This window comes from Notolabrus celidotus, chromosome 16 (assembly GCF_009762535.1).
Source record: "Notolabrus celidotus isolate fNotCel1 chromosome 16, fNotCel1.pri, whole genome shotgun sequence".
Classification (NCBI taxonomy): Eukaryota; Metazoa; Chordata; class Actinopteri; order Labriformes; family Labridae; genus Notolabrus; species Notolabrus celidotus.
Genome location: NC_048287.1, coordinates 10558956 through 10583707, shown reverse-complemented (window position 1 = coordinate 10583707; position 24752 = coordinate 10558956). Strand labels below are relative to the sequence as shown.

At 40.1% G+C, this 24752-nt stretch overlaps 2 protein-coding genes across 4 annotated transcripts in view; one reads left to right on the top strand and one right to left on the bottom strand.

Annotated features, from left to right (window-relative positions):
* The window catches only part of trit1 (tRNA isopentenyltransferase 1), a 45449-nt gene extending 44371 nt beyond the window's left edge, over positions 1–1078 (top strand). Inside the window, exon 11 of the mRNA XM_034705329.1 lies at positions 122–1078. Coding sequence (XP_034561220.1) covers positions 122–333 — 212 coding nt within the window. The 3' untranslated portion in view covers positions 334–1078. The remainder of the gene's footprint in view (positions 1–121) is intronic.
* A 13047-nt stretch (positions 1079–14125) lies between these two features.
* The window catches only part of fam49al (family with sequence similarity 49 member A, like), a 37270-nt gene continuing 26643 nt past the window's right edge, over positions 14126–24752 (bottom strand). For all 3 annotated transcript variants that reach the window (XM_034704056.1, XM_034704055.1, XM_034704054.1), the window contains 8 exons: positions 22597–22702; positions 19783–19919; positions 19584–19661; positions 19227–19343; positions 17733–17812; positions 17196–17322; positions 15754–15824; positions 14126–15664 (listed from right to left, as the gene is read on the bottom strand). In XM_034704056.1, the coding sequence (XP_034559947.1) occupies positions 15601–15664; positions 15754–15824; positions 17196–17322; positions 17733–17812; positions 19227–19343; positions 19584–19661; positions 19783–19919; positions 22597–22702 (780 nt within the window). In that variant the 3' untranslated portion in view covers positions 14126–15600. The remainder of the gene's footprint in view (positions 15665–15753; positions 15825–17195; positions 17323–17732; positions 17813–19226; positions 19344–19583; positions 19662–19782; positions 19920–22596; positions 22703–24752) is intronic.

The window sequence follows — 24752 nt, the reverse complement described above, 5'->3', positions numbered from 1 at the left end:
TACAGACTGCCTGAAAATGCAGCAGTAGCATAAAAGATGCTGCAGAACCTGCTTTATGATAATGATCCACAGATTTCCCCTCATGCCAAATACACTAATGATCTGTTTCTCGCACATGCAGCTCACCTTAAGTCCAAAAAGCATCACTATCATGTGAGGAAGAAGAGGAAGTTGGACTCATCTGACCAATCCCAGGTTACCTCTGCACCTCCTGACTCAACTGCAGAGATCTCAGAGAGCATCTCCAAGGACTCTTGTGTATCTCTCCCCCCCTCCCAGGAGTCGACCCAGGACACCCGGACATTACAACAGGAAGTACCTGGGTCTGTTTAAGAGCTGTGCAGACTCTGGACTACACTCATCATCATTCAGGTTTTCACCACTGCCCCACTCTTACAGCTGGACGCCTCCTTACAGAGATGCTTTATGAGTTATATTTTCTCCTTCACTCTGCTGCTCAGTCTTCTTATTATGAAACCACTTTCTGTGAAATGGAATGATTAACATTACCAGCCGCCTGGAGGAATGAATGGATCAGATTCTTACTGAATGGGAAAAATCTAATTCAAAGAACATATTTGAATTAATAATAGGGTAAAATAATCTTTTCTTCAATGTCTTCAAGAGTACAGATCCTTGAACTAATGTAGCCGAGGTGTCAATGATAAGGACAATGGAACAGTATGGACTAGAAGAATAACTTTTTAAGGTGTTTCAGCCAAGGAAAATTAGACATGTCTTTCTTTTCACTTCTGGTGAAGTCATTTTGAAATTGTACAAGAGGTTTATTTTATCCACTTTTGCTGAACATGCCTTAAAAGAAGCAAACTTTCATCTCAACGCTACTAACCACAAAAACTCCCACCTTTACCAGTTAACATAGCATTTCTGAAGTTTGTCATCCTTTTTTGTAGCTTTGAAAGAAGACAGGCTTAGCTTGCACACTTACTTATTGCTACAAAGTTTTTAATAACAACTGGTCCTCTATTTTTATAACTGTAATGATTTGCACTTTTTTTCACTATTTAGTTATGAACGTTTTCAATAAACTAAAGACTTTTAACGTTTCTATAAAAAATGAGTTTGTGTTTTTATTACTAGTGAAGAAGGAAAACCCTCATATTTGACATTTTAACATGGCATCAGTGTTTATTCTCAGTCAGATCTCAGCATGCTTACATTGTACATGCATTGTGCTCTGTTTGCCTCCTGCCACCTTCTCTCTGTCCTTAGATACCTCTATCTTTTTGTTTGATAATGACACCCCACCTGATTTATTCTGTTGTCTTTCAGCTGAGCTTAGCTGAGCTTATTTCTGCTCCGACAGTGTCATAAACCTCCAGCTCAGGCTGTGAGGAGAGAGTGTGTAGTGATTGCAGGTCTTTGTTTATCCAGTGGTGTGTCGTACTCCTTTCAAATCAAGGTGTTGCATGCCTGCCTGCTGTAAAACCAATTACACAATACCTGACTTCGCTCCAAAGGCCTCTTCTGGCACTCCATCTCCCTCACCTCACCTGACACTTTTTCCTCTCACGACAACCTCCCCCACTCCACTAACCTCCATCCCTCAGAATCTGACGATTGTTCCGCTCCCAGCTAACGCTCTATCATCTCTTTCTTTAAGCCGTCACTCTGAGGCTCAGATGTATTCTTTCAACAGGGGTTCTGTTCACAGGCTCCCAGTGTTTGACCTCATCCACATGACTAAAAATATTTCCAGCCATATAATAGCTGGAAATGTGTGTGTGTATGTGTGTGTTAGTGTGTCCCACATTCTCTGTTACCAAACTGGGTCAGGCCTCAAGCTTACTTGGGGCTTACCATACAGTGTGAGAGATATCAGAGGTCACCAGTGTGCAACTGGTGTCTGGTTTGTATAACCCTTCTGTGTACTGGTGCTTTGTTTTTCTTTCCTTCTGTTGTACATTTTAGTCAGACTAGCTGGAATACTTTGCTTTCTTCCCCCTGGTGATTTTTTTAATCAAGTCTGTCATCTCAGTAATTACAAAGAGAAACAATTAAATTATCATCAGGCATGCGATACACCTTATCTTAGGAGACTTTCTGTGTGGTATGCTCTTATCTCGTGCTCCTGAGCCAATCTATCCCAGCACCTCCAGGCACTGCTGAATCACTGCATATAAAGAGGAGAGCTTGTGCAATTCAGTGACATAAGGCTTCAGCCTCTTGAACCACAAATACACACACTCTTAGAAGTGGAGAACTAGGGCAGCATCCGTGGTCACAAGGCTAATTAGTGATTTACGCACTGCAATGCCGTGGATCATCTTTGTACACACACACACACACACACTAACATGCACTGAGTGAACTCATTAGCCGCAGACCACAAGGACTAAGAATCAACAGAAAAAAACAAACCAGCTTTGAAAAGGGAAATCTGTAACTATAGCTTTAAATAAGTGCTCAAAAAGTATAACTTTCTGCTTTCTTCATTATTTTACTGGATGACTGCTGCTTCTTGTACAGTCCTGAAGCTTTCCAGTGTTTACATGTAAGCTTTTATCAGTCAGCAAGCCGAATAATTATTCACCCAGTTTGAGTGCTCCATTTCTGTCTCTCCCTCTCAGTCCCCAACCTGCCTATAGCAGCGCAGTGGCTGTGTATGTTCACAGAGCACACACTGTCCTATACATGAGGCCCTCTGTGGGGGAACTGCAGGCTTGCTTATGTAACACATGCAGCAGCCTGTACTACAGATGCATGCTGTCTGTGTCTGGCTTGTTTGCCGTGGGGTTTAAGGCTCTAATACTGGCTTCACTGCATGAACTGCAGCTGCTTTGTGCTGAAAAACAATACTTTTGACCAGATATCAGTTTTACTGAACATCATTTTGACATGGAGTTTAGAATTCAGCTATAGAGGCAATATGGGGACATGACAATTATGTCTTTTTGATGAATTTGTCAACAGGATATTGTTGCATTTTGATAATTGATTTTTTTAACAAGAAATTTGCCACGTACCAGCTAATTTGTGTCACACACTGTCTAAAAACAGGACATCCTCTAAGTGAGGTCATCAATTTGTTTCTGAGGAGGTGTCATGAAGCCCAACAATGCTGGTTGCCATATGAGAAATGCTTTCTCAACCTTACTTTTGATCTGTCTAACCATGGGCAAAGAGGCGTAGCTGAGGCAGGCCTTCAGCCTCCTGAAAAGCAGCTAAGATACGCCCACCTGTCAGTCAAATTATCCATACCCTTACTTATACAAATGTGTGCATAACTCTCAGCCTTGATATATTCAAAACAGGTGACTTAAAAAAAAATCGGCCATACATTTCTCATTAAAAGAGACATTATATATTGACTACAATGGTGTTTTGAACCAGACTGTAAACATGTTTATTTGTGCTGTGTCTTTTAAACATGGGGCTGATAGGGATTCCTCTGCTTTTTAAGTCAAGTGGCCTCTCGAGGAACTGCAGTTTTTTCAGTTCCTCTTGTGGTTTCATTTTTCAACACGACCAGCAGCAAGGGTATTTTCTCCCCCTGAAGGATAACACTTGCCACTTATGGTTTAAGTTACTTTATAGCTGTCAGCGCTCACTAGCTCTGCTGCCGTTGTCTGAATTACAGGACAGGATCTCGCTCAATTTTCCCTATCAGAGATCGTTGGGGCCTAGTATCTCCTCAGGCTGCTTTCACATCTACTCCCAGTAACAGTAATTTTTACCCGACTCTCAAGACCAGCCTGAGACAAAAGCTAACAAAGCAGACAGCAGGCAGAGGTGAAATGTGCCAGACTCATTTCCATGTATTGATTTGATATGTGTGATCAGGTTGTCCCTAGTATCACTATTGCTGTTGAGAATTACTTGATGAATTACTGTTGTGAGGTTTTGATCAATGACCTCTCGGTACAACCAATTTTCATTCTTTAAAGCAATATTTTTCACATTTGGAGTAATCTTTTTTTTCTGAGTTGTAAAATGTTGAGCGGTGATAAATGTGGAGCTATTGGTGGCAGAGAATTAGCTTAGCTAAGTATTAAGACAAGCAAATATAGGAAAAAACTAGTTTGTCGCTGTCAAAACATTCTAAAAACAACCAGCCAACACCTGTAATCAACACAATTGTGTAATCAGAATGAAACCGGAGGAGTAAAAATTGCATTTTATCAGACAGAAAAAAAGTAGCCAACTGCTCTTCCTGTGATATCAGTGAATGCTAAGCTAATGAGCCTTATATTTAGTGTACACAGCTAAGGATGGCATCAACCCAATCACCATTTTCTCGTATTCTTGCAAGATAATGAGATGTTTTGTAAAAGTTATACCTTCTGGTTTTATCAAATCATTACTGGTGTTCCCAAAAAAAAAAACATTGTCACATACCCATTACTCAAATGCAAAACCTTGAGCCAATCAAACTCCATCTTTATGTTTTTCCCCCTGATTTTTCCAGTTAGTGTGCAAATGATGCTTAACTGACCGTGCTGTTAAATATGCACTGCCTTTCCACACACCACTCAGCTGTAGTAGTGTGTCATCCAGTGACTGTGCGTCTAGGTAATTTGAAGTCCACTTAATCCTAATCTCTAATCCCATTTGACTAAACATTCTCTGCCATCTGGCCCTGGCGAGACAAGAAAACACTAGCACGCACCTACACACAGGCAGACAGACATGCAAGCAGCTAATCAGATGGGGCAGCAGCTGTAGTCGGAGACACTGTTGACTTGACTACCAGGATGAACCTTTTATTTATGAGAAATATTCCTTTGTCTACTGTGTGAGTGAAAGCATGTTTGCGGATAACAACAGAAGGCCAAATTGTTGGCAGGGCAGAAAAGTAGACACCACAGAGCGTTACAATCTCAAAGTAGAGTTTAAAGAATGTGAAGGACTTTGTTAAGAATGTGAAACCTTTTCTGCCTCCTTAGGCAAGACAGTGAAGCACCACAAAAGGTCAACTATCAGTCTGCCAGCTGTAGTGTGTACATGCTTTATTTCACCTTTATCATAAAGAGTATACACTGTCCCTATTTGTTCCCTTTAACATTATTTTCTCATTTTCACTTGTTTAAAGAATAATATGTGTCTCATGCATGCAAGCTTCCTCTGTTCAGGGTCATTGTTTTACTGTCTGAGAAAAGGACAAAGACAATTCAAAACGTAGGTGTTGCATAACCAAGTGAGAAACACAACACAGTCAGGTGTGACTCAATCAGATAGAAGCATTGAGTTTTTCTGTGTGCACATGTGATATGACAGCCTTTTTAGTATGTTCCATAATAGCAATAAAATAAACACACACACCAAGACCACCACTATTTTCTGACTGTGGTTTTTCTATCATGAGTCATAGATTTGTATTTTTGTAGCTACATGCATAATGGATTACACACAAACACACACACAGGGCAAGGGTTGCAAAAAAGGGATCAGTGTGAAGCTTCCTAATCCAGCCCAGACACAATGTTTTAGAGTGTTTCAATGAGATCTGATGTATGCATCAAGTGCAGCCAAGTGTAGACCATCATTTATTGATGTTTGAGTGTGTGTGCATGAAAGAGAGAGATAGAGAGAGAGAGAGAGAGAGAGAGAGAGAGAGAGAGAGAGAGAGGGAGAAAGAGAAAGAGAGAGAGAAAGAGAGAGAGAGAGAGTGCGTGTGTGTGCCTATAGGGATGAGCGAGGTTCAATGAGTTTATGCAGCTCCCGTTTCTCTTTTTGTCACGCTGTCTGGCTCCTGTAGTGGCCACCGCATATGAAAAAACGGCAGAAGGACCAGAAGAAGACGAAGAGATTTGATTAGATGTGAAAAGCCTCTAAAGAAAGTGTCATAGGAGCAGTGTATGCATGGCTTCCTATAGTCTCTCTCCCTCTCTGTCTGTCTGTCTGTCTGTCTGTCTGTCTCTCTCCCTCCCTCTCTGTCTGTCTGTCTGTCTGTCTGTCTCTCTCCCTCCCTTCTCTGTCTGTCTGTCTGTCTGTCTCTCTCCCTCCCTCTCTGTCTGTCTGTCTGTCTGTCTGTCTCTCTCCCTCCCTTCTCTGTCTGTCTGTCTGTCTGTCTCTCTCCCTCCCTCTCTGTGCTGCATATTTCCTGGCTAGTTATGCAATGCGGGGGCCGCTCGGTACTTTTTTCCCCTTCTTCGTCTACCCTCCCCAATCCAGAGCATGACATGCCTTCCTGTTTTTCCAGCAACCCAGTGAACTCTTTTCCCAGGGCAACACTTGGGAGGGCACGCTCTCACAATGCACTCATAACACACATACACATCATACAAGTACAGAACACAAACTTTAGTGACACATTGTAAGTAATGTAGTTATTTAAGACAAAGCTTCTTGGCATTGAAGCATTTTTTTCAGTGGGCTGCATAAATGCCATTGTCTCACTCCTCCAACACCTACACTTTGTATATTTGGCATGTGTCCCTCTCTCATCTGTATTCATATCAAAATAAACCCCCTCCTCCATTCTCCTGTCCATCTCATCTCTCATTTATCTATCCCTCCACATGTTTTCACCTTTGCTCCCTGGGAGGAAATGGGAGTGCCAGCCCATAAAGGACCAACAAAGCAGACCGACTGCCTGTTGTGTGCGCTGTACTCTGCAGTGCACTGTATGTTAGACAAAGAAGGCGTGTGTGTTTATGTGTGTGCGTGTATATCTGAGTTCCTCCATTGTCAGTGGCTTAAGCGCCGGAGCCTGCTTTTTCCCGCCAGTGCGGTGTTTTGTGGGCGGGGTTCTGGCAGGAGTCAGCAGCAACAAAGGGACAGAGCTTCCCGCCCGATATGCTAATTAGCTCCGAGTGGGCGGGACGGGGTCCCTCCCCTACTGCAGTGCTTAACTCTTTCACTGCCAGGGTACATGTTTGTTCTTCACCTTTACGGTGAGGCAGTCCTCAGAAAAACGAAACAATATGGGAAGTCCAAAGAAATGCTAGACGAAGTAAAATAATTGGGACTTTACCTTTATGTAGTTTAAGTTCAGATTAAAGAAGTATGCCCTACTTGTGTGGTTTATATTCCTGTATTGGAGTATTTGATGGCGGCATGTATAATTTTCCTCAAATTTAGATACATTTGGTAGCTGCAACATGTAATGATGAAGTTGTATTAATGAAAAAACTTAACAGTAGATCTTCAAGACAGGGCCTGATATTTTGTAACTGGTGCAAAATTAACCTCAGAGCTAATAAATCAGCATTTTGATAATGGATCGAGTGACTGTGTTAGAGGTCTCTATGTGAAAGGGATTGCATTGTTTGACAATTGCACAGAAATTTTTCACCTGACTCCAAAGATATCCCCTAGCTCATACTTCGGTTTATGATACTGTAATTTTTCAGTATTGATTCACTTGTAGCCTACAGCTCATCAGCTGTAGGCTCACTGACCTATTCAACTCCTCTCAGGAGCTGGTAGGGACAAAGCACTGAGAAAGTACATTAAAAAAAACAGACTGGATTTGCAGCTGTTCTTAAACTGTGAATAGGTCATTTTTAGCAATGTGCTTAAGATGAGCAGAGTCACATTGGAAATAAAACTTCACTTTATAAATCTTCCTTTTGACCGGAATAAGGAGGCAGGATATAGCCTTAAAAGGCTCCTGCAGAAGTCTCTGTGTCATGTTAAGGATATATAGATTGCAGAGAGTCTGATTCTGTAATGATTTGTTGTTTTTCTAACAGTGCTATGTGTGAGTGCAAGAGTGTTCTGGTGAGCTGAAAAGGGTATGAGGTATCATTATGTTCACAACACCCACTCCTGCTGTCATTACCCTCTTCCCACTCCCTTACAGTGAATATTCCTGCCTCTTACCTGTTGGTTCCACACACAAGCTTATCCACCTGACCTCTCTGAGTATATTTATAGGGTGCTTGCATCTGCTTAAATTTGAGGTGAAAAAATCTGCAAATGTTAAGAAATTTTCAGGAGTTTAGTGAACATAGCACAGTGCTACAGTGTAGTTAACCTTTATATTATCAAAGTTTAACCCCTTAGAGGGGGGTGAGGCAAGTCTCAGTAAATTGCGGACAGTGGGTCTGTTCCATAGCTACTGCTTTCACAAGCTTAAACTAATGTACTCGCATGGTTCGTCTCTACAAATGCCACCTCTACTGAACTCAACAACCACACCTGTAGCTAGCATGATAGCAAAAACAGATGATACCATTGACTATAGGAAAGTTCAATGACTCCTGTGGTAGTGTTCCCTACGTTTTCTCTCGCTGTTCCTCCTTTACTCTGCTAATCAGGCACAGATCACTGCAGGAGCCCACATTTGTCAACAGAGCTGTCGATCACGTGATGTCACATCCACTTATTTTGAAATTAAATAACTAATTAAAACCCCCCAAAAAAGCGCTTAGCAGAAAATGGACACAGGAATTGCAGTAACTATAATGACAGAAACCATGTGTGAAAATTATTTGATGTGCATTTGAATTCTATAGTTTGGGCTCTTTCACTCTGTTATCATGAAGGAGGTGGGGTTTATGACCTATACTGCAGTCAGTCAGCAGAGGGAGCTCTAAGTGTTTTCACCTCAAAGCAAAGGAGCTCATTAGGTGTTCATACTAATACAGTCTTTGGAAGGTAAATGAAAGAGCTTCAAAGTTGCACAGAGGCTGACGTATGAGGACTGTACTGAAAGCAATAAAGCTCTTTATGAAGGACGACAGTTGAATTTTTTTTCTTTTTGGGATACCCTGAAAGCTACCAGTGCAACCTGTTCTTTGGATTTTACAGTATGTCAATGATGTATTGACTGTATTGTAAGCTTGTGCTGCTTAAAAGTGGCCAACAAATTAAAGGAAATCCAAGTCCAATAAAATCACTAAATATTCGTTGACAAGTATGTTTTCTGGAGGTTTCAGGCATGTCTCCTTTTTGCCTCATTGGTAATCGAGTGTGGAGTAGCACCGACAAAAGTCAAAGGAAAAAAATACTTTGGAAAACCACAGCAGTGTTTCAGAAACTAAATCGTGAAACCAAATAATGTTTAGCAACATCATGCTCAAAAACTACTCTCCTCTTGTCACTCCTCAGGAGTATAGACTGTGTGTAATTTGGAGTTTTGGCACACTTGCATTTTAAATGAGACTGCATTACTGGTCTTCTGACTTGCTGAGAGACCCATTGTGATGAGAACAATGAGACCACATGATCATCCCATGGATGCATGTGACATACAGCAGCCCTAAAGCTGTATTAAAAGTCATCAAAATTTTAAACCAATCTGAAACAAAACCCTTTTGTTTGAGCTGCGAGGTACTGCATGCATCTTTCACCAGATTCTGAGAACAGAAAATAAATCTATTTCAGCTTCTGTTTGTTATTGATACTTCTCTAAAGAACTCTTAAACCTGCAGTGAAAGTTAACGGTTGAAGCTGGACTTTCATAGCCATCACAAAGCAGATGTTTGTGTGTAAAATGGTTTCTAACAGCCCATGACTTTCTCATGTTTTAAGCGTGTTATGTAACACAGGGTAACTTTAGATGGCATGTAGACCAATAGCAGCTGTTTCACACACGTGCTCACACACACATGGTCTTCGCCCCATTTCAAACAAAGGGCCCTTTTATGTGAGGAGGCTGTGTGCTTCAACATGCTAAGCTGAAGGTCTCACACTTCTCAAACTTCATCAAATATTTGAGATACTCTCACTGTATTCTGCATAACTGTATTTATATAGTGCAAACGTTTTCACTGTATATTCCTCATATCTGCTCCTGTATTACGACAGTCCAGCTATGAGACATAGTTATGCAGAATCCTTCGACAGCTGACACACAACATTTTGGATATGTGATCCAGGCACTGAAGTTATGTAATGCTCTCGAGTGATCCTTTAACAAGCAGAGTCATTCAATTGTTTTTCCTCCGTGTTTGACCTGTTTATGAATCCAGAGTGTACGTTTCTTGCTTTTTAATAAACATGAAGAACATTCAAAGGTTTATCATGTGCAAAGAAAGAAGCTAAATCATTTGACTGGACCTGGAACTACAGTACTACACACTACACAACCAATAAACATAGGTTCAGACACAGGTCACCCCCATTTAGGACTAAGCGCCCCATGTTAAGTTTTCTGCCCCTGAGCTAGTCTTGGTACTTGACTCTATCATCTATTATTAATAAATAGTTGGCTTAAACTTTTCGGAGCTGCAGCAGTGTGTTATCCTTTAGTAGTGCACACACTGATGCTTTCAGGCAAAGAAAGTCCCTAATGGACAAATAGAGTTCTTTGAACTAAATTTCATTAAAATAACAGGATTCGTAATAAGTAGATTAAATTGTAGATAATGCTTTGGTGTCGTCTTGTTCAGATAGAGCTCTTTGTTGTGTAAAAAAGGAGTTTTCAAGCTTTTTAAGTTTTGAATTCATTCACATTCCATGTTTGTTTCACACATGATCATTTCAGAAACCTCTTTGACCCTTTCCGTAACCGAGTTATGTTTTCTGTCATTTGAAATAAACAGCCAACCTCAAAAAAGGAAATGCCTATCTTCATTAAATTTGTGCAGAATTCTTTATTTGAAATCTTAATGAATCACTTGCCCTTCTACAGCCACACAAATACACATACAGGCGTGTTTCGTGCACACAGACGTGCTGCCCGGTACAGTTAAGATCAAAAGTTATAACCGGCACTAACTGACTGATTTACATTGGGGCTGGTGACAACAACGACTGTCTGCTGATATGGATTAGGCAGAGCTGTTGTGTTAGTTAGGTGTGTAAGAGAGAGACAAGGAAGGAAAAAGAGACCGACTATTGTTGTGTGTTTGAGGGGCAGTCATAGTTCCTTGAAAGGCGGGAGTGGAAGCAAACAGAGGGAAACAACAGATGAATGAGTATCACTCACACAGTTTGGTTGATAAGGTGTTCCCTCCTCGGGCGGTTAACGGTTAACAAACGATCCGTTTGGGTCGAGCTCTGCTGCAGGCGTGCCGCTCTGAGAGGGAAAGTTATCATGCAGGAGGGAAATTTGCAAAACAATTTAAGGGGAAGTTTTGGACTATCTAAGAATCTTACAACTGTTGGACAAATCCAGCTTACAAGAAATGTCCTTGCTCTGCAGGTGTTTGGTCCTGTGATAAAAAACTGATACATTTGTTTATAGTGACTCCTTTTTCCACTAACACCAGTCTCTAACCTACCATAATGTTAAGTATTTGCATATTTAACATCCTCATTTCATTATAAAATGAGTTGTAGAAAAGTGAAAAGGTAGTGTGGCCCAGACTATTGAGAAGGTGTGGGTAAGGTGCTAACCTTTACATGATTCCAATAGTCTGGGTTTTAATGAGTTTTAATATCCCATGATAGAGGCTGAACCACCCTCACAAGAATAAAAATCCAGAACACTTATATCATGTTGTTTTTTGGCACCAAAGTGAACATTTACACATCATTTATTTGAAACTCCCAGCCTTTAAGTTTGTGCCTGAGTCAGATTTAGCTCTCTGTCATTGTGTGCTTCATGCTGTCTGTTAAAAGACAGTAAATAACTGATGTTTGTCAGGAGTGATGCAGTGTTAAATTTGAATGCCTGCCATTAGGGAAGTAAAGTGAGACGTGGGTTCCTTATTTATTATATGACAGTTATGGCACAAAGCCAGATCTGTGCCTTGTGGTCTGTACTACACACACACACACACAGACACACACACACACACACACACACACACAGACACACACACACACACACACACACACACACACACACACACACACACACACACACACTCTCACACACACACACACACACATAGACAAGTAACTCCCGATTCCAACTGCAAGATACAGTATTTGCCTGCTATCTTTTTTTATTTCACACCCAATTCAAATTGTGAGTGTAAGGAGTGCTCCTGTCCCTCTCCTCAGATCTGCTTCTTTCTGGTTGTATGAGCAGCGGTTGCATTTTGACCTATAAGATAGTACAGTATCTGTGTGCTGCTTTCTTTTCCATATATAACTCCTGACAGGCTCTCCTGTGTCCCCCTGCCCTACTTTAATCCTTCCAGCACTCTCACTGTACAGTACAGCAGGACGGAGCATGCAGCTGGCTCCTCCTCCGGGGAGCTAATTCTCTCAAAAACTGTCGTTATAGCAGTCAGCATGGCTGGTATCGATTCCCCAAAGATGATGTTTGTCTGTCTAGTGATTTTAGGTTGTGTAATGCTCCAGCATCCCTGCCCACAGAGCTGACACTTTAATAGATCACTTGTGTCATATTTGGTAGAAGCCAAATATCAAAGTGCTCTCTAATTTTGGGGGTGCAGCGGACTTCTAATGCTTTGATCTTGAAAAGGCATGTCATTCATACTGGATGTGTTCATCTTAATTGGATGGTTTGGCAGTCTTTCATAAACTGATCCTTTGGCGCCCCCTTGTGTTATGATAAGGAACATGATTAAAGTACATCTTGTGTAACATGAGAACACACTGTAACCTTAGGGCATTTAATTATTAGACTCATGTGTAAATATAATCAAAATATCTGTGGTGCTTAAAGATGTCGTGACACTAAGCGCTATATGAGCTCAAACCCTCCAGAAAAGATTAATTGAGGATACTTTATGAAGTCACTACTTAAGGCAAAGAATGGAAACCATTCAGCAGGTTGAAAATGCTGTTGGGTTATGATGTTATAAATCTTCTTTTAATAATTCCTTTGAATCTGAGTCAGTTCAGCCTCAGGTTTCATGTGTGTGCTGTGGATTCCAAACCATATTTATTTCTTTACCATTTTTAATATTCTTTTAATCTTTAGATTTTATTTATTCATGTATCACTTTTTACACCAGAAACCTTATTTTTCCCTCTTGTCATGATTGCATGCCGTGCAGCAATTGCTTTTCCCTATTTTATTATATTTTTTTCACAAGAGGACATGTAAGGAAATCACTGAGAAGTTAAATCAGCCATACTCCATTTAATGCGTTTTACAAAAAATATTTTGGAGTTTCAATTAACTTGTATTTCCTCCATTTGTTTAGATGCTTCCTCATCGATCGCCTTACTGCTTCCTACATTTATGCTACAGTAAGTCGACCCAAAGGATCACAGCCACAGATCTACTCTTTACAGCTCATTCAGTTTTTTTCAGCTAAAGCCCTCATTTGTAAAACTGAACCTAATTAGGAGCTTTTAAGTCTTTTTTATATTTAATTAACTTAATTGAATTAATTTGGGGTTTTAATGATCAGATGCAATGGATAGTTTAACAAAATTGATACATTTGTTCATATAAGGACAAACTGGTGTGATATCACTTGATTGCCTGGATATTCTGAAGTCCTATAGTAGCTTCCTAAAACTTTTTACAATACATGTATCTCTTACATTGGCAGTGCATTAGGAAGGAATCTTTAAATGGCCAGAACAGACAAGAGGAGCAGGATGAAGGCATTATTAAGAGCTACTGATACATTTTTTAAGACAATGATGAAAACCTGTAGATATGCTGGGATTCAGTAATGAGGCCAGAATTAGTGTTTGTGAACTTCTCAGCTTCTGAAAGAAGCCCATTTGCATCTTAAATGAGCTGCATCAGTTAAGATGCATCACCGGTCAGCACTTGTCATGTAAAATATAAGTAAAATGATGTTTCCCTTCATTGGGTGTGCTGAGAGCTAATCCTATAATGAAGACACTGCACTTTTAAATAACCTGATAAATGATGAAGCTGATGTCGTGTTGCTGGTGTAAATAATCTGTACAGACACAGAACATCAATGTTTGAATGTAATAAATGACAAGTTTATTGTTGCACAAAATGTACAAAATAACAAGCAAATGGACAGCCCCATCCCGCCCCTTTAGTGCCCCACCCCTCCCGCTGGTTCATTCGCCATAATGAAGCTGAATTTCTGAAACCTATGACTACGGCAAGTCCGATGGTCCAAGCCAAACGCATGGTAATTCTGAGAGACAACACATACCCAATTTCAGCGTCACTGAACAATTAAAAATGAATAAAAACACCTTATTTACACATTTCTGTCAGAACTTTTACAACATGCCATCTATATATTTATACAGAATATGCTTGTGCACATACCCCTGTATAGAAAATATATTATAAGATCAAATTAAATTAGACTAAGGGCTATAGACATCCAAAGTACAGCACTTCTTTTTAATCTCCTTTTGAATCTTTTTTATTGTCATTTTTATTTCCCACTTAATCAATTACTAAGTTCTCAAACAACTAAAATTAGAACCTCGGTTTTATATAGATGTGTTTTTCCTTAAGGACCCAAGCTGTCCATGAAGATGCCTGTAGAGAAAAACTTCACATATTTACACTGGAACACTCAGATCTCTCCCTTAAGATGCACAAATATGACCTTTTGACTTGTGTGTTACGTTGAATGTTCTTGGCTGTTCCTAACTCTCATATTTATTCAAAGTGATGACTCACGATGTTAAACTAGAAGATTTCATCCCCCTCAGAACACCGCCCTTTCAAGTCTGTTTTGATGATGTAATAAAAGAATAAACCAATCAGCTTTGGCACAGGGTGAACGAGTAAGTGTGCTGCGGTTTCCTAGAATATGCAAATCCTACAGGTCATTCCTCCCTGTTTGTGCACTGATGTAAAATAACACAATTACTGAAAGCTTTCTCCAGGCTTTGAGATTTCACATGTTAGTGCAAAAAAGGGATGATTAAACAAATTTTTCATGGTATCTAAAAAGTAAATAGTACTGTGATATCTAAACCACATTAGCACCATGGAGAAAGAGAGAGAGTGAACGGCATTGTTCAAGTAAAGCCAGACAACTCACAAGATGTTTGTGCTGAAATATTTACAGCATCAGGGCACACAATGTGGATGTGTCAAGGAAAAACTACGTATTCCATGAATGGATGGACGGACGGATGAATGGATGGATGGATGGGTGGATGTGTGGTCATGAAATAGGAGTGAGAATGACAGGGCATGAGGAAGAGATCAGGGTGAGAATGAAGAGGTCCTAAAAAGACTACTCATGTTGGTACCTCTTTTCCTCCAGCTGCACTGATGCAGGAAATAAAGAAAAGAGGCAGAAGCAAATCTCCGGAGTGTATCCATCACATTGCTTCATTATGAATCAGAAATCAGTGCAGCTGAAGGAGAAAGCACGTTTGTTAAAACTGAGTGTGTGACGGGGCAAAGGGAAGTCTCTGGGGTCAGTTTGGGATCAGATTTCAGGGGGAAGGAGATGATGTTTTTAAAGTGTGTGCAAAAATACTCGTCATACTACTGCTGGAACATGAACCCTTTTTTGTACATCTTCAGGATGCCTCAGTTCTGACCTTAAATTTTGCAATATAGCTTCCTCTTTAATCCTACTTCTTTCTCCTCTGCAGCTTGTGTTTCACTCGTTTTAATATATATCTATATCTTCTTTCTGGCTTTTTTTCTCTTTTCTTACTTTACAAAATGAGAGACAGAATGATGGACAGCTGACAATATATATAATTATTTTCCTCTTCTTATTATCATCAGGTTTCTGTGAACCTGGAGATGAATTTCTTTGTTCGTTGTAAACAAACAGGTTTCAGCCACTGGCATTCGTTTCCTCCTTCAAGTGCACTCCTTTTCTTCCTCTCTCCCCACCTCTCTCCTAGTCTTCATTGCAGGAGGGCCCTGATTTGTTTGGAGGTGCTGTCATCGTTTAGATGCCGTGTTGTGTACCTGAAGATGAAGGTGACAAAGTGAGAGGTGTTGAAATCAGGATGCACATCATGTTTGTGTTAATCTCTGAAGCACAGGCTCACACACACCTCAGTGCGTTCAGGAGTCCCTCCACACTGTTGGATGGCTGCTCTTTCAGCACCTTGATGCAGCCCTTCATCTGTGTGACACAAAGAGAAAAACAAGGTGTTACAGAAAGGTCAGCGGCCTCAGATCCACCTGATCTCCTGCTGCATGTGGCAGCCACACAAAAAAGCACCTATCGTTAAATGGACTTGTACTTTTATAGTGCTTTCATGGTCACTTAAAGCATTTTTGCACTACTTGTCACATTCACCCATTCACATACTGATGGTAGAGGCTGCTATCGTAAGTGACCATCAGTATTAGCTAATCTCATTCATTCACACACCGCTGAACAACAGCAGGAGTTCAGTGTCTTGCTCAAGGACACTTCAGCATTTGACTGCCGGAGCTGGGAACAAACCACCAACCTTCAAATTGAAAGACGACCAACTCTACCCACTGAGCCAGAGCGCCCCAACAAAAAGCTGCCCCATTACAAAAGAAACAGATCTCAACTGTACATTATCATACTGCTGCATTACAGAGTGTAGCTGCTATAAACGTAGGGGCACTGACAAATAGTTCTTATATTACCACCTCAAAATCACAAAAAACTAAAATGTTGAGTGAAATTTTGAAGGTAAACTGAAAGGTCAGATGTGCTTTACCTTCAGATTTAAATAAATAACTCCAAGATGAGTGTCCATATTTTGGAGTCATTTTATACCTCCCTACTCCCATTATGCAACAATTTTAAAAGCTAATGTTAGCCAATAAGTTATGAATTTCATCAATAAAAATGATGAGCTTTGACATAGGTGCAACCTGCAGGAGAGCGTAAGGATGAGGTCAAGGGAAAATGGCGGCCATCGGAATTCAGTTATTTGATCAATGAGGGCTTTTACTGATAGTGTTGGTCTTTAATAGACTCCTAGAATTGTCAATGTTCCTTTTGGCCACACATATAATGTTTCATAAGAAATGAAGGAACCCCCCTTCATCCTCATTTAAATAATCATATTGCATACAGCTAAAGCAGCATCAAAGATGAAACTTCCAAACTTCACAAAGAAGCCCAAACTATTGCATGGGTAGTAAGCTTTTTAAAGCAGGAGGGAGCAGCTTTACAGAATGTTTTATTACCCATGAGGGTTAAAAAAGTACATAACACACACAATGTAAGGCGGCAGTAACAACTAATCAAGCTTCCCCACAAGATATTGATCCTCCTGGTATATGACATCAACTTGTACCAGCCTCCTTGTCTGTTCTCTGAAAACTAGTACACTACAAGATTGTGCATATAAGTGTGTATACTCTTCTAAAGATTCTGATTGACTGGCCTTTAAGTTTCCTTTTTATTTCATCAGTAAAAATACTTCTGATGGACACGTGACAAGACGTTGCTGCCGGTCGTCGAGGGATAGAAATCACAGAGATGTTTGGATCAGTTGTGTGCACTTACATCAATTTTGGAGGTCTTGGCGAAAGCTCCGACAGGGTGAACGTGATCATAGAGAATGATGACTCCCACCATCACCCTCATACAGAACAGCATGGTGTCTGTGTTGGTGAACCGACAGCGGTACTCCCTGGGGGGGGGCAGTCACAGAGGAAAGCAGTGTCATGAAAAGTCAGTGAGAGAGCTGACATTAAATCAAGGTGACCTCAGAGAAACAGAGAATATTGCTGCTGTTATTTAAAGAACTGAAGGGTTTTGCCAAGTTGCAGCTGACTTTTCATTCACATAATGACATCTATTTAAAATGTTTCAACATTTCAGAAGTACCATGAAGGGCTCTCTGGATGATTTGCTTTATGAATAAGTTTGATTCAGTTTATCAAATTAGTGGCTCAAACTTGAGAAGGCGTCTTTTGTGTTCACTTTGAAAAGGCTTCATAATTGAAATCTAGGCTTCTGACCTCTGTAGAGGACAAGGACGAGAGTGGATGTATTGAAGAAGGGATGATGTAGGAAGAGGAAATTAAGGAAAGTACTCACGGAGTCTCCAGCATTACACGGCACACACAGGCCATGGTGCTCAGACAGTCTGTGGTGTCCTCGATGGGCAAGGTCTTATTCTGAAAAGATTTAAAACAGGAAAAATTTGCTTAGAAAAACACTGCCTCTAAATTATGTTAATGTACACATACAAATGTTTATTCTTACCCTCACTATCAGATAACCTGATAAATCCTCTGTAGTTTATTAACTGATGAGCAAAATGTTCCACCACAAGGTGGAGACAGAGCAGATCTTCAGAGCTTAGGTAAAAGTTTAGGGGCTCTACGGCACTTTATTAAAATGCAGTCATGACCAGCATGTCATCTACATTTTACATGAGCCTCAAAAGGATTTCTCAAAAGCTGAGCTGTCAGGATGCACTGATGTGCAAAGTTTAAAAGTTGCTGCCTCCTAAAATAGTGTTTTGACAGAAAATGCAAGGAGAGGAGGGAAGTTTTCACGCAATGGTCCAGCATGGGCACTTTGAGGTAAAGCTGTGGTAAAGTGTACGAGAGCATCCATTTATGAACTCCACAACTAACCAACATGCCCTGAGTCAGTACACTGCTTGTGTACTGACTGGTTCAGTAAGATGCTATGTTCAATCAATTTTTGTAGCTTTATCAATACTTGAGTTCAGTTTTCTCATGTTATATTATAAACTGTATTCTGTGCTCTAAGGCTTTGTACTTCAGCACAAGAATTCTTGACACTGGCCAAAGATGTGTAGAAATCAATCTCAGTGTAGGGCCTTTTATTCATTTTTATCACATGATTTATTTGTAAAGCTGATTCTCTTCAAGGACTGATGGAATCCACATCAAATCTGTGCTCTTGATTTTTTTACTTACCAATCAAAAGTCTGTGTTTGATAAATGTGATAACCTTTTCACTTTATGCAGGTTTAGAATGCAACTACATAAACTTATTTAAGTTTTATTTAAGAGCACAAATCTGAGGTGCTGAGTTTCGACAACTGCACCAAAGTTAAATGCACTTTTTTTTACATTTACTATTCAAAGTTTATGGTTCAACTCTTCGTTTTACTGAAAATGTTATCTTAATTTCACTCATTTAGCATTTTCAAAGAAAGCCTCTATAAAATGTAGCACTTTAGCTGAAATAATTGATCTAAATTATTTCTCTAACACTGACTTCAGGTCTCCACATCAATATCTGAGAGGGAAAACTGACCCCAATCCTACTCCTACACATTTTTATCCAATCCAATCCACTTTATCTATATAGCGCATTTAAAAAACAATCACGTTTAGCAAAGTGCTGCACAGTGAAGAAAATACAATTCTAGACACCTTCTTGTTCACTCTGTCACTTGTGCTTGAGGATTTCTTTCAGGGGCAGTAAAACAACCTACAACAGTTATATCTTGACTGCAACTCAGTTTTGAAATGACCTGTTATAACTTTAAATGAGTCTTGACCCTAAGCATACTTCTGCATATGTCTGATTTGGAATGAATTGTAATATTACCTCTGAAACAAACTTGGTAGTGGCGTTACTCAGAGTCTTCAGCATGGGTGTTGCCTCAGCATAGAACAGGGACATCCGATTGGCCATCTCATTGTTGACCTCGTTCTCTGCTTCCAACTGCAACACAACACAAGCAAGATATTATGTCTTTAACAAACATCATCACTATTAATATTGTCATACATCAGTGAAGAAACCAATCCTTGCAGGATGCTATTACAGTCTTTGTTAGAGGGATAGTAACACCTCCGTCTCAGCTGTTAATAATTAAAGAGAGAAAGTGAAACCCAGCTGCTTCTGCTCAACACTTCAGCTCACAGACAACATCAAAAACCTGAGCCTGTCTCTCAAACTCACCTGCTGGTTGTTCAGCCTGTTCCTGCTTATAGTCCTCCTGTAGTAGCTGAAGTCATTCTGAATGGCTGGGTTTGTCATCTGCATTGTGACAGGAGAGGTAATTTAGATTTTCAGAAGGCAACAGGAGATATTGATTTCTCGGTACATTAAAGGTCAGTGTCTGGGGGCTTTAATTAAATCGAAAATGAATTCTATTCACCTTTAGTTCGTCAAAGCTGAGCGTGAAATGAAGGATCTCAGCAAACTGTTTGGCCAGAGCCTGCTCTCTCTCCAGGTGTTGCATGGGAGCGTACGGTGGGCTGGTCAGCGCCTCCAACAGGCTGCGTAGGGCATTCTCTGCAAACATACCTTTGTTTTAAAAATGTATCTGCACAGGCTGGAATCTGCACACCACACTGCTACAACTGTATAGGTTCTTTAATCTCCTCTCGTCAGATTGCTGTAATTCTCTCTAGCCAAGCCCAAATGTGACCGCAGTTTCATGTCCCCAGATTTAAAATAAAGAAATTAAATGCAGCAGCAAACTTTAAACTGGTTCAAACTGTTAAAACATCTCACTCCACTTCTGTCACTGTGTGTTCATAGGAATGGACCCAACAATTTTAAATGGAGTGGGATCTGGCCCTGTGAAGACTGACAGACCTTTGGATCACCTCTCAGAGGAGATGTTCTCAAAGAGGGGGCCTTCTGGCTGAGATTTAACATTTAATATGACCAGAAATGTACCATCACAGCCCTCAGGCTTTGGAGCTACATGTCTGTTAAACACTCAGAGTGGTGGCTCTTTTTTCCTAGATATTTTTAGGCTAGCATCGTTGCTCCAGGCCTGGGAGTCATGGTTCTTTAATCCATCAGCTGCCACTTTGGTCCAAAGTGAAATACATCAGCAACTATAGCTTCATGGATTATTATGAAATGTGTTTAATTCATGTTGCTAATAGGATAAACCCTGATAACTTTACTAGCGATTGCACCTTTCTGCATCAAACACAATGCAGCTTGGCCGATCAGGAATTTGAGTGTGTTGTATAGTTCAGTGATACCATAGCCACAAGGAGAGATGAAGAGCAGACTAAGGTGATCTGTTAAGATTTAAATCTTTCTGCATTTCTCTTCAACTCCTGGTGACTCAAGTGACATCACTTGAGGCAAACTATAGGAATCTTGACATCTTCCTCTGGAGCAAAAGAAGGCTCTGATCAAATTATTCTGCATATTTAATAGACTAGAAAAAAATCCTCTTTTGAAGTGCAGTTCTGTTCAGATTACTTTTTCATATGGACTACTAACATTGTGCAAACATTTCCATTTGCACAATACTTGGATTCATGAAAAACCTGCAAAGCTAATGGCATTTCCATTCCATCTGCCTCAGCCGTACTGTGTTTGTGATCAGGGCTACTTAGCAAGTATAAGCAAGCTACTGTAGTATGCTAATGTAACACACTGAACATGATAAACAATGTAAACATGCTACATTTCCTATTGTAAGTACACAGACATTAGCAGTATCATCAAAGCAGCATTGGGCTTGACTTATGTTAAGAAATAGAGAAGACTTAAATGCTGAGTACACATTCAAATTACTTGTCAAGGAGGTTAATTTGAGAGTCCAGAATACACTACGCTTACTTAATAATGAAGAAATCTGGTAATGTAGGTTATTTAATCTCCTTTTGTACTTTCTCTTTTTTTTGTCTCTCACTTGCATGTTATTCAGTGAAATGTTGGCACAGAGCAGGAAGCATGGATGCTAACTTTGAAGTCTTTCTATGACACACTGGGGTCAATAGCTAAGTTTTTACCCCCTATGACCGCAGGCATCAGCAATCAATTTCTGCAACTTTATTAACATCTACTGTAAGAGATCACACTGTAACTTATCTAACACCCCGATCACCGTGACCCTGGATCAGTGACCATACATTACCTCTGTGTCACATCTGTTATTGAACCAAAGCCTTTTCAGTAGTATGCTGCCTCAAACCAATCAGACACCAGAGCTGGACCTCAGAAGCTGTATGTCGCAGTAATGCCTCAGAAGCAAACTCCCTTGAGGCTCCATCCCTTCCTCTGCGTTAAATATGCATAAGGGCCCTCTATAAATACAGCTGAGAAGTGTTTCATCTAAAGGGCCTGGCCAGAAACACGCTCTCCCTCCTGCTATTAGCACAGAGCGCTATCCTGAGCCCTGATTCCCCTGGGTTTATTTTGACAGATTGGATTGAGAGACACTGCAGCTGTTTGTTTACTTTACACGGGGCCTCTTAACCTCTAATTCCCCCTTTGATCAAACACATGAATAAAAATAGAGAGGTGGTGCTGTGAGAAAAAAAGGGAAGGGTCATATAGTTTGCACTCCCCTGGTCATTAAGATTTGATCCCTTGTTATCCTTAATGAGGGCAGGAAGGAAAAGTCTACAAGATATCTGTTGTGCTGATGCATTAGCCCTGATACATTACCATTAATAATTAGTCAGCCCTCTTTCTACGGTAAGCTGAGAACACAATGTCCATGAGATCAAAGTATTATTGGAAGGCAGAGCAGAGGCGGCAGCCAAACTCCATTTATCTGCTCATACTTCTCTCTCTCTCTCTCTCTCTCTCTCTCTCTCTCTCTCTCTCTCTCTCTCTCTCTCTCTCTCTCTCTACTCTGTCTGTACTGGACCAACATGTACCACTGTTTCCTTAGCAACGGCTGCCTGCCTGCTAGGTCAGGATGCTGCAGAGATGGCTGGGAGGACATAATGGTGTGTGTATGTGGGTGTATATGTGTTGTCGGACTGAAACGCATGTTAAGTCAGACTGCTGGTACATGAAGTGAAGCTGTGAAGCAGTAGAGAACAAGATGAGCTTCTCCCCACTGCTCATCATGATTACAATCTGCATGTACATTAATCTGCCTCATATTTAAAGAGCAGATTCAATGTCATTCTATGGACTTCTATTTCCACAAGAGAGTGTTAAATCTACTGAAATGTCTGCATCAATTAAACGTTCTAGCCATGCTCACCCAGTCGGAGGGAGAACTCGTAGAAGCGCTTCAGTTTGGCCACGAGGGGGCACACTGCGTTCCAGGCCTTCTCCTGGAGAGCGAGGTCGCCTGGGTTCTGGATGGCCTGTGGGCAGAGAGCACAGGCAGAAGCCCAGATGTTATTTAAAAAAATGATTTTAAAACCTCATCATCTCTTTCTTCCTCTCTTCCTTTAAGCAATCTTTAACTTTTGTGAAGCATTTTCATTTTTGGTTTTTAAATAGAGAGGGGAACAGGCAAAAATTCTGCCATGACAAGATATCATATCAGGCCCAGCCACCACAGCTCAATCCAACGTTGGACAATTGCTATAAACATACCCCTGTTATCACCTGATCAGTTAACAGCTTTGAAAACAGTAACTCTGTGTTACATTCTGAAAATCAGGCATCATTTATCAGAAGAGAAAAGGTGTGATATTTCCTCAGAAACATCTGCAATCATCTTTAATCTTATCTATTCTAACACCTCACCTTATCTTTATATGTCACCTCAGACTTTACTTATCAACATACAGTATCTACAGGGAGGTGTAGAAATTATATCTACATGCATCTTGTGATGCACTTGGACACATCATCAGTGATAGTACCTGGGGTAACAAGGGAAGGGTAGAAAAAGACATTTTAATTTGACTGAAATAAAGTATACACTCTTTCTTGTACTCAGCGGTAAACTTGTCTCTTACTAAAGTTATCTCGATACTTTGAAAATGTTCTTCCCCACTCTGTTCCTGTTTGAAACAAACAAAAGTCTCATTTTAAATAAAGCTGAGTACTTTCCTCAAGCAGTTAGCCACTGCACATCACTGAGCAGGAGAAATAGTGCATCTGTTGGGGACTTTTATAAGTCATAGATTAAAACATATTTGCTTGTGGGTATTTGGAGCAGCAAGAGAGTGTTGGCAGGATTTCTCTGGATAAACTACCATGATAATTATGATGAAGGCAAATTTATCCCGGTGCTCTGGTGTGACTCATTTACAAGGTTTGACAGTTTTTAAGGCAACAATTTAAAATGAGGATACAAATCACACAAAAACCCTCTTAATGTATGACTAGTAAAGGTTTAATGAATGAATGTACGATGTGTCAGGAATACTTATGTATGGAAGAAGTTAATGCTTCCAGATCACAGATTGAAGAATGGTACTCACAGATACTTTCAAAATATCTGAAATCTGATCATACTACCTTAAAACAAGTTGCATAAAACTTTTTTCCAGTCTAACATTGTCTAACAAAGTCCAAGCAACAGTTTTTACCAAAGAATTTCAGAAATCTGTTTAAATTTCTTACTTTTACTTTTTAAGAAGCAAGCGTGATGTCTTTTTCTGCTGGCCAAGCAATACATCTCTTTGAAAGAATTATCTAACTTCATTTTACACAAACTGGTTGTCAGATTTGAATATTTGTGTAAATGTACATTTTTGCAAATATAAATATCATTACAACAACAAAATCTGATATACTGAAAATTCATCCTTTAAGATATATACTATACTATAGTATATACTATACTTTAAGTTACAGTGACAATGAGTATCCCTGGGGATCTTTGAAGTGTAGATCACTTGTGTTAAAAACAATGATGGTATATCCTGCATTAGATCATGCATTCAATTACCTTAAGCCATGCTTTTGTTAAGTATTGCTTTGGTTTATTATTTGTACCCCTTATTATTTGTACCCTTTATTGTGACTATATTAGAACAACAATTCAGCTCTGCGCCACAGAAAAACATTCTACTTCAAATTCCCCTGCAGGTCTTTGTCAGAGGGATCAGTTCACTGAAGATTGAGGATTTTCAGTCGGATGTTTTGACAATGTGAAAAGAGAGAGTATTATGACACTTATCCTTTTATGCTATGTCATATTCTGCCATACAGCCTTACTCATCTGGGGCTTACCACAGACTTAAGAAATACAATTTAGGTGTGCAATAAAACAAGAAAAAGGTTTAAACATAGTGAAATATGATGAAGTGAAGGAGTTAACTCCAATGGGTGTCCGGTCTTAGTAAATGATTTCCAGACCTCAAGGTTAGGAAGCAAGGAAAGGAAGAAATTCAGCATTATTTGTTCACAAGTACAGCAACACCAACAGCTGAGCAATCAGAAGCAATCGTTGACACT